At 37.7% G+C, this 10,403-nt stretch overlaps 1 protein-coding gene across 1 annotated transcript; it reads left to right on the forward strand.

Moving 5' to 3' along the window:
• The first annotated feature begins 8,758 nt into the window (after positions 1-8,758).
• On the forward strand, positions 8,759-9,486 carry LOC107956243 (uncharacterized). Its single transcript, XM_016891963.1, has 3 exons — positions 8,759-8,830; positions 8,917-8,988; positions 9,064-9,486. Exons 1-3 carry the CDS (start codon positions 8,759-8,761, stop codon positions 9,484-9,486), a joined length of 567 nt encoding a protein of 188 aa, XP_016747452.1.
• Positions 9,487-10,403: the final 917 nt, after the last annotated feature.

Below are 10,403 nucleotides of genomic sequence, written 5' to 3' on the forward strand. Positions count from 1 at the left end.
TGATTTTAATTTGCTTAAAACATGATCTAATCACATCATAATTTAAGCTCTTTTACTCAAGAACTTACCTCGGGTGTTGTCGAACGATTCCGATAGCTATTCGACCACTTTTTCCTTCCCTTTATCGGATTTAGTTCCCCTTTGCTCTTGAGCTTAATTAAACAAATAAATTGATTTAATCATTTGAGCATCGAAAAGAGGAACACAAGGCACTTAGCCCATATTTATACATTAGACATTAAAGTCACATATGTACGGAATCATGAATCAAACTCAACATTTTAGCTAATTTTTCCCCCTTGGCCGAATATGCATGTCTATTTTGGGGCCGATTTCAACACTTAATACATTCTACAAGTATGGTCACTTGTATTGACTAAACACCCTTTTGTTTCAAGTTCAAAACTTGGTTAATACACACATATACACACTAGTAAAGCATCCTCTCCCTTTCCATCAATTTAACACATGCATTGCTCATTAACATGCAAAAGTTATATTCGGCCTTAGCACACAACTTGCTAGCCGATTCTTCTCCATTTAGCAACCAATGCACATATGTGCTCACTCAAAAATGCTAAAAAGGAGGTTCAAGAATCATCAAGCCACCATCACATGCATCATTAACAAGCTTCATATTTAGCATGCAATGGCATTAACACAAACTCCACCTAGGCCGAATCTTAACTCATCCTCATGCCTCATCACCACAACATCAAACATCAACCAAGAATGATGCATCCATGGCCGAGTGTCATTTCCATCACATAGCAAGATTTAGACCATGGGCTAGGTAGAACTCAAGCTAACAACTAAAACATGCATGCATCTCATGGAACATCATCAAACATACCTTAGCCTAGCTACATGCATGGCCGAACCTCGTCAACCTTTCTTCTTCCTTCCTCCTTAAAATTTTTGGCCAAAGATGAACCAAAGGATGAGCATTTTTTTTTCTTTGTTTTTTTCTTTCTAGTTTCGGCTAAATGAAGATGAGAAAGGATGAACAAAAATTTTCTCCTTTCTTTTCTTTAGCTCACGGCAATGGGGGGGAACAACTACACACATTTTTTTTTGTATTCATCATACTCCTTTTCATTATTTTATGCCCATGCCCCTTATTTTATTTTTCCTACATACCTCACTAGGCCAACATGTTCCCAACATGTTTCCACCCATAGCATGGCCAACCACTAGCTCAAATTTTGGGTAATTTGACATGCAAACCCATCATTTTCACAACATGCATTAATAGACCATTTTAAATAAGCCTATCATATTTTCACCATGTCTCATATCAATTCCTATTTAATAATTTCTCATGCAATTGGCAAAATTGGAGAATGAAACTTCCACATACTCATGTACACACATAATAAGCATCGAATATGGAAATCAATTATTTTTATGACTCGGTTTTGTGGTCCCGAAACCACTTCCCGACTAGGGTCAATTTTGGGCTGTCACACTGTAACCCTATTCCAGCGACGAATTCAGGTTAGGGGTGTTACAATGACAACGTCTACCTTGGGGTAGGTCCATTTCATGCCATCACAAGAGACCATTGATAGAGGTCGTAGGTCTTATTTAGGGACTTTCTCCCACTTAATATTTTAAAAATATGCAAGGTTTTGATTTTCGATTTCAATCATGTATGATCAATATATGCATGGCAAATACATGTGGCATTATTTCCTAAACTATATGGCATGCTTATCTCATTTATGCATGACATGCTATAACAATTTTATAATATTCAATTCAATTATTCATGAGAGTCGATCAGACATTTTTTATTCTTTATAATTTTTTTAAGGGAAAACCAAAGAAGTGAATGTGAATCGTGCAATAGGTAGGTTCCCAAGAAAGGGAGATGAGTCATATTTGACTACTTAAAGACCAAATGTTTCCTTGCCAAATCCAATCCTAAACATGCACTTTATCATTACCACATTTCTCATAATAATCAAATAACCTAAAGAAGTGAATGGAACAATACAACACATGTATTTTCTCATTACCACACTTCTTATCTTTCATAGATCAACTGTGGATCATCTCATACATATATATCATAATTATATCATAAATAATTATTAAAAAGATATATAAAGAGATGAGTAATAAAATAAAATTGTCAGCCAAGGTTTCTATGATTCTATTTCTAGAAAATAAATGAAAAAAATTATATTAGTTTTTCATCACAAGGCATTCCTTGTGTCTTCAACTGTCATTGCTCCATCTTCTCCTCATTATTGACTCTTTTTTGGCAAAATTACATTTATATCCTATGTATGTTTCCGACTCATAAGAATTCTAGAAAAAAAATATAATCCTATATGGAGATGATAATTTGTGGTCTATTTCCTAAGAATTATAACCTTGTTAAAAATATCTATTATATAACAAATATATAATATTGCATTCATTCACATACATTCCCCTAAACATGCAAATAATTATAAGAATGTCACGACTTATCAAATATTAATCAAATAAGATGAAGAGAAAGATTCAATCTAAGTTTACACCATAAACATAGCACAACCTGGCTCTGATACCAATTGTTGAAAAAAATTCGATTTGAAAATAATTTTCTTTCACGACGAAAAATTAAAATTTTAAAAATTGACCAGATTTCTGGTATTTATAACAATAAACTTTAACCGAATATGTACATGTGTTTTTGGATAAGCGGATCCTTGATGTTTTCTATCTTTCAACCAAATGATATTCTTTGTTATTCTCATACCATGAACTGCTTCGAGTATGGGCTCGAACGAATTGAATCAAAACACAAAATTAGAAAAAGTTTTCCTTTTGGGGTGAAAACGAAAATTCTCTCTTCTTTAATAGAAATCGATAAAATTATTATTCGGAAAAATATATTTATAAGTTGTGAATAAATTATTTCTATTTTTCAGTAGAATAACAATCTCTCAAAAGTTGTGTTAATAGCTCCACCAATGTAATCTATTTATAGAAAGAGAAGGTAGAACCCTTGTAGAGTTGTAGAGGTTTATTTTAAATAGAAAAATAACATTCTACTTAGAGTAGGAGAGGGGTGAATGACTAATAATTGTATTTATACTAGGTTTGTCATCCCCTTCATGTTATATGAGGGGTTTTGGCCATCTCTCACATTGGGTCTAATTATGAGTACTTTTAGGGCCTTTTTGACCCAGTACTATGTAATATGATCCAACCTGATTCAATTTTTCTATTTTTCAAAATAAACTTTAATATAAACATATTAAATAATTTTCTTACCCTAATTTTATCCCAATGAAATTTTGACAATTTTACACGCCAATAAAATTTTGACGATTTTACCCCTGGTAAAATTTCGAGAAAATTTGTTCAATATGTCACAACTCAACATGTTCACTATGACCGAATGATTTATTTTCATTTTTGAACTACAAAACAATCCAAAAATTAAAACATAAGCTCATTATTCCATCATTTTTTAAGTAATGCTATATAGGATTACAAATTTCCATTTCCATTTTTGGAAACCTACTTTCATTTCCAAATAATTTCATTTCTCCATTTCAGAGAAAGCCATTATCATTCCTGAATGTTTCTCATTTCTCTTTTTCTATTAATTTTGTTCATTTCTATTCAAACACGCAATTCATTTATGGTTTCAATGAGCTAATGGAGGGATCGATTGACATATATAGTTAAGGCTCAAATGATCTATAATTAAGTTCTAGTTTGGTTTACTTTTAATTTTAAACTCATTTAGTCACGATGTCATTATACCATAGTATCGTGATTGAGCTCTCCCTAATGTCATACCATTACGGAAGCAATTACTTAGTGCTCGTCCAATGACTTTGTCATTAGTGTGTTACCCTCATAAGATATCCTTGATCTAATTGGGATAATATTCGTTCTATCAATGTGATCCTATTTTTCATGGTAATCATTACATCTTCCTTCATAAAAAGTCAATCACTATCAATTAGTGATCAAGTCATCCATCACAAAGACGGACGACCCATGGCCACATTTACTTTTCATCAACCATGTAATATCAATGAGAGGATATCATTTACCTATGTTTTGGGCTATGAATCCCACTATTGTGAATGACACTACACACTACAAAATTTGTACACCCAACGCACTAGCTTTTGATTCTTTATCTATTTAAACTCAGGCTTTTACTTATATCAAAGTGTACGAGTCACGCATACATAGTCCGCCATCCACTTAGGATTTAGGTATGCCACACTATGAACGTCACAAGTGAATAAATCCATAAACGAATTAAGGACCTATTATGCTTGGGTCATGTAACATAAGTCCATTCAGTCACATCTATGTCTCTATCTTCTAGGAGTCATCCGCTCCGATGCCTAAGACAAGGAATCTCCCTAATTGGACTTGAAAGACGACATATTAGTCTTTCAATTGATTTGCTTATTTTCAATTAGATTAAGGAAATGTTTAATTTCATCTACTAATACAAGTTTTCTTTTCGTACTACAATCCGACCACACAATATCGCTAAGTATTGTTAAACATTTAGACAACCAATGACCAATATTTGCTTCTATTTTACTTTGCGTGCAAAAACCATGTGAGGATAATTATACAAAGTATAATAATTTAATTCATGAATAATTTTATTAATCAATACGTTCAGAAAATTTACAAGTGTACTTAGACGTAAATACTACACTTAGGGCAATAGATCCAACAATACCTACACCCTTTAGGCACACTTTTCGTAACGCCCCAAAAATGTAAATCTGGTAATTACACATGTTATGACACAAGTTGCATGGTTGCTTTAATGGCTAGAAGGGGTTCAAGTCTTGGCTTTAGCAAATTTTTTTGTTTTTCCTTTGAATGAATCTGGACATTAGCATGTAGACCTTATAAATAATTATAGTTGAAATGTGACACAAATGAGCTTGTGGCCCTGTGGTAAGTGGCATGTGGTAGTTGCTGGAGGTCTGAGGTTCAAGTCATGGCAAAGTAGTTGAGTATTTATTTTGCTACTCTTGCCGTGTAAGAAGCAGATGTTGTTTGAGACTCTGTTGAGTGGAGTTTGTCTTAGTCAGGGAGTGTTATGTAGAGGAAATCAAGGAGAAGATTGGGGAGAAAATCAATGAGAGGATTATGGAGAGATTTTAGGAGGAAAAAGAAGAGTTTGAGGGTGTGTGGGTTTGTGCCGAATTTGCTGAGGAAAACTCATGATTTCAGCTTTGGGAGGTGTATGTTTCATTTCAGCAATTGAGAGCATTTTGGGAGTTTTTTGGGTTTTGTGTTGCTCTCCTTTTCTGTCTATTTTCGCTGCTTTTTGTGCTGCTTTGGGTCCTTTCTTGGTCAAAAAGTGTTAACTGACTTCTTGTGTGCTTTTGGCGTTTTTTGTTAAAATTGAGGTAACCATTTTGTATTTTCTTTTCCTTTCTTCTACTTCTCTGAACCTTAGCTGTACACTTCTTCCCTCTTCATCTCCATATCATCGATTGTCTTCAACCGTTCCTTGTAGTTGTGCTAAGAAACGAGCATTTACCATTTACCCTCATCCCTTTGTTTCGATTCTTCAGTGTTTGGGCATTCTTCATGACAAAGCGGTAAGGGTTCATGAGTTTCTCTTGTTGTTTTCATTACTACAATGATCCTCTTTCTTTACCTTCTCTTTCTTATCTTGCGCTTATATCTAATATCTCATTACACTACCTTTTTTTGGAAGGTGCTAGTGTTCCTGTTTGCTCCTGTGACTGGGCATGTTTGGCTTTAGTGGGGGTAAGCCGAATACTCTTCCTCTAAGTGTGGGCATTAAGTTTTGGTAAGCGATTGACCAACTAAGTTCAATATGTTCTGTTACTTGTTGGGGGTCTTAAGTCTTATTGTTTATCTTTTCCTTTGGGTAACAAATCCTATTTAATAAGTTTCATTACTAAACAAGATAATCAGTAAGGACGTGAGGCAAAAAGTTTCTTTTCGTTCGTTCAAGGTGAGTAGTGAGCGACGATTTGGGTTTTAGGTGAGTAGTGAGTGATGATTTGGGTTTTAGTATAAAGAACTCTAACGATTGGGAAACTGACGGTGAATCTTGAATGAATGTAGGCTTTGATGTGTGGGCAGTTCACTCGTTTTTGCAATCAGGTGTGTAATCACACCCCCTTTCAACTGTAAAACAGAAAATGTCAAAAAGCCAAAAATACAACATTTGAGGCCACACGAGCGTGCAATCACTCATGAGGTAAGCCGAGCCACAACACGTGGGTGTTAGACGGTAGAGGCCGCCATCAGCATTCTCATAGGTTTGGGCCATTCTGGGCCACGATGGGTTGAAATGGGTCGTGTAGGCCCAATGGGCTTGTGGGCTCCACACGAATGAATTTCTCAATATATCATAATTACTGGACTGGACTATGTAGTTCGCATGGCCATGGTAATTTCTGGGCTTGATGGGCCACACGGGCGTATAGGCCTACTTGGGCCGCATAATGGGCCTTGGGCCCATTTACACTTCTAGGATTGTTAGGGTTACACGAGTCGCTCGAGGGGACTGTAGACCTTCTGGTGGGTCGATAAGAGTACCTAGCCCCTAAAGTAGGTAAAATGACCAAAATACCCCTAAAGGGTAAAATGACTATTTTACCCATCGAGGGTAAATGACTAATTTGTGTTATGATATGACTGTTCTTTCCGAGCATGACCTTCTGCATACACATATGATTTATGACATCACATACTGCATGGGGTTGAGTTTCTGTTAAGGAGGAAGTGTACTATTACTAGTGGCTCTGCCACATATACTGATACTGGCAGTTTTGCTACGTTACTGTTACTGGCAGCTTTGCTACGTTACTGTTACTGGCAGCTCTGCTGTGATATTATTACTGGTAACTTTGCTAGGATATTGGTGTGTTGGCTTGGTGGTTCGACTTTTTCCCCACATTGTGTGTTGGTGGTATGGAGTGGTGTGTTAGCTGGATTTGGGATGGGTTGCATTACTATACTATTTTTTTACTGCATTGGGCTAAGGCCTATTCTGAACTATTTCTGAATAGGGCTCAGGCCGAGACTATTACTGCATGCTATATATTGATTGACTGTGCAGGTAATCCCCGCTATAGGCGGTTTGGTGCTACGAGGGACTCGAAGGTGGCCACACGACTGCAATTATTTTACATTTGGTTTCATTCCTACTTAAAGTTTCTTTTTTGGTTTATGTTTTTGTAATAAGTCCATTTATGGGTTATAATTTTTAATTGGGCTTTTATATATATATTCACTTAAAAACTGCTAGCAATGAGAAGTCGTGTTTCCAAAATAATAATTGTTTTTCAAAAACACGTGTTTCAACTTCAAGGTTTAAAAGCTTCCGCAAATCTTAAACAGTTTAGCATATCAAAGGTAATTAAACTAGTAAAACGTTTTGACACGATGATTTGGTAAAAGCAAAGAACTTAACTCACTAAAGTTTTCATAATGTCACTTCGATGTGACACGTCGAATTCGGCCATGACGTTTGGGCCGGGTTCGGGATGTTACATTTAATGGTATCAGAGCCAGGTTGTAAAACTCAGCTGTGGAATCAATTTTGAAAATGTTTGAAATTTTTAGAAAACAGTTCTTGAAATATTATGGAGGATTCGTAGGTGAGTGGCACACTGAGTCTCCAACGCCAAATCCGTAAGTTTCTCGATAACTGATGATTGATCAGACCGAAATTCAATACTGAGATTACTTTAGACATGAGACTGTACTGTGATACTCTAGTTGGAGTAAACTGAATCTGTAGGAAACTATAGTGAGACCTCGATCTGCGAAAACCAACTCTGATTACTATTTTTCATAAGACATCTGTTAATAATTATTGGAATTACTAACTGATACATAAACTTCTAAATCAGATAATACGTGAATCGATATGAGCACAAGAGGTACTCGTGGAATAGGTACAAGAGGCCGCGATAGAGGCCGTGGAAGTGCTAGGGCTGGGTCTTTAGCATCGGGCCACATGCCTAACGTTGAGGCTAGGGGGCACCAGCTTCACTGGTAACTGAGATGGGATCATACGATCGAGTAGCTGAGGATAATGCACTATCCCGGGCTATACTCTGAATTTTGAAGAGTTGCTGGAACCAATGTGGGTGCTATGGGCCGTGGGTCAATTTCAAAATGACTCTGGTCAAATGGAGAAAAATTTTTAGGGGTATTTTTGGAGTAGCCCCTAATGTGGCTGAATACTGGTTGGAAGCTACGGAGAGAATAATGGACAATCTCTACTGCACTTCAAAGCAAAAATTAAAAGGTACAGTCTCTTTACTATGAGACGAGGCCTATCAACGGTGGCTTACCGTGAGAGAGAGTACTCAGCCTAACCGGTCAACATGGGATTTCTTTAAGGCAGATTTCCAAGGGAAATATGTGGGCGCAAGTTATGTGGATGCCCGAAGAAGGAAATTTTTGAGCTTGACCCAGGGGAATAAATCTGTGGCAGAATATAAGGCAAAGTTCTTACGACTTAGCCATTATGCCAATGGGATAGTGGCGACTGAATATGAGCGCCGTACGTATTTCGAGGATAGTCTTCAAGATGAGTTATGAGTCCTGATAGCTTCGCAGAGGGAGTGAGGTTTTGCTGCTATCGTAGAAAAGGCAAAGATCACTGAAGATGTGAAGCGCTCTGAGCGCGAGAATTGAGAAAAAGATAGGGGCAGATATAGAAGGAATTCAAGGTTCTCAAGTTCGTTTGGTGGGTTTAAAAAGAAGGCCAAGTTTGATGGGCCAGTTCGAGTTGAGGTTCCTATTGCGAGATTGTAGCCTTTTGCAGATTGTGGGAGACATCACCTGGGTGAGTGCTGGAAGAAGATTGGGGCGTGTTTTAGATGTGGGTTGGTGGAGCATCAAGTCAAGAATTATCCTCAAAAACCTGTTCAGATGCAAGCTATAGGACAGGGTTATGTACAGCCAGCGAGAGGTGTTCAGCAGCCACTGAGAGGCCGTGGTCAGGTCAGAGGTGGAAATGGTATAGGGCGGGGTCGTGGAGCACCAGGCAGAGGTGCTGGTAGTACTGAGGCGAGGCAGCCAGCTCTGGTATACACTTCACGTTGCCGAGAGAATGGAGACACCCCAGATGTTATAACCAGTACGTTCTTAATCCATAATGTACCTTACACTGCTTTGATCGATATTGGGTCTACGCACTCATACATTGCATACACTATGTCTGGAGCCTTAAGTATCTTGTGTGGGAGTACTATCAGTGAGATGACTGTGTTAAGTCCACTAGGACAGGTAGTAAAGGTAGATAAGTTGTTCAGGAATGTGCCCTTAGAGGTTCAAGGAGTAATCTTTCCAGCGGATTTGATAGAGCTACCATTTGGTGAATTCGACCTTATCTTGGGGATGGATTGTCTGGTTAAATACCGTGCAAGTTTGGATTGTGCTGCTAAGTGTATGGTGTTGAAGACTACTGAGGATGAGGAGGTGGTTGTGATTGGGGAGTGAAGGGATTATCTATCAAATGTAATCTCTGCACTAAGGGCTGAGAAATTTGTCTGTAAGTGTTCTAAGGCATTTTTGGCCTACATCAGTGTATTTGATTCTAAGGGTTCTTCAGTTGAAGGTATTAGAACTGTTTAGGATTTTCCTAATGTATTTCCTGATAAACTCACTAGGTTGCCTCTGAGCCGTGAGGTCGAGTTTGGTATTAAGCTTTTACCGGGAACAACTCCAGTGTCCATCGCCCCTTATAGGATGGCACCGAAGGAGCTGGTGGAGTTAAAAGCTTAAATTCAAGAACTGCTGGACCGAGGGTTCATTCGACGCAGTGTGTCTCCATGGGGAGCACCAATGTTGTTAGTGAAGAAGAAGGATGGGTCTATGCATATGTGCATCGACTATCGACATTTGGACAAACTGACTATCAAGAATAAATACCCTTTACCGAGGATAGATGATTTATTTGATCAGCTGCATGGAGCTTCAGTTTTTTCCAAAATAGATCTTCGTTTTGGGTATCATCAGCTGAGAGTTAAAGAGACTGATGTGTACAAAGACAGCATTTAGGACTCGTTACAATCATTATGAGTTCGTATTGATGCTGTTTGGACTGACGAATGCACCAGCTGCCTTTATGGATCTGATGAACCGAGTGTTCCAGCCCTATCTGGATTTGTTTGTGATAGTATTTATAGATGATATCCTAGTGTATTCAAGAACTGAAGAAGAACATGATGCGCATCTCCGTGTTGTTCTACAGATTTTAAGGGAGAAGCAGTTATACGCTAAGTTCAACAAATGTGAGTTTCGGTTGCGCGAGGTGACATTTTTGGGTCACGTGGTATCTGCCGAGGGGGTTAGGGTTGATCCTCGAAAAATCAAAACTATTCTGGATCAGAAACCACCTAAGACTGCATCTAATA

Source organism: Gossypium hirsutum, chromosome A11 (assembly GCF_007990345.1).
Source record: "Gossypium hirsutum isolate 1008001.06 chromosome A11, Gossypium_hirsutum_v2.1, whole genome shotgun sequence".
NCBI classification, from domain to species: domain Eukaryota; kingdom Viridiplantae; phylum Streptophyta; class Magnoliopsida; order Malvales; family Malvaceae; genus Gossypium; species Gossypium hirsutum.

What these genes read in the sequence shown, in the direction of transcription:
- LOC107956243 (XM_016891963.1), top strand. Translation starts at nt 8,759, where the DNA reads ATGGGCCAGTTCGAGTTGAGGTTCCTATTGCGAGATTGTAGCCTTTTG. An exon ending in TTGTGGGAGACATCACCTGG is followed by an intron (nt 8,831 to 8,916) that starts GTGAGTGCTGGA and finishes AAACCTGTTCAG; the next exon opens with ATGCAAGCTATAGGACAGGG. An exon ending in CACTGAGAGGCCGTGGTCAG is followed by an intron (nt 8,989 to 9,063) that starts GTCAGAGGTGGA and finishes GAGGCGAGGCAG; the next exon opens with CCAGCTCTGGTATACACTTC.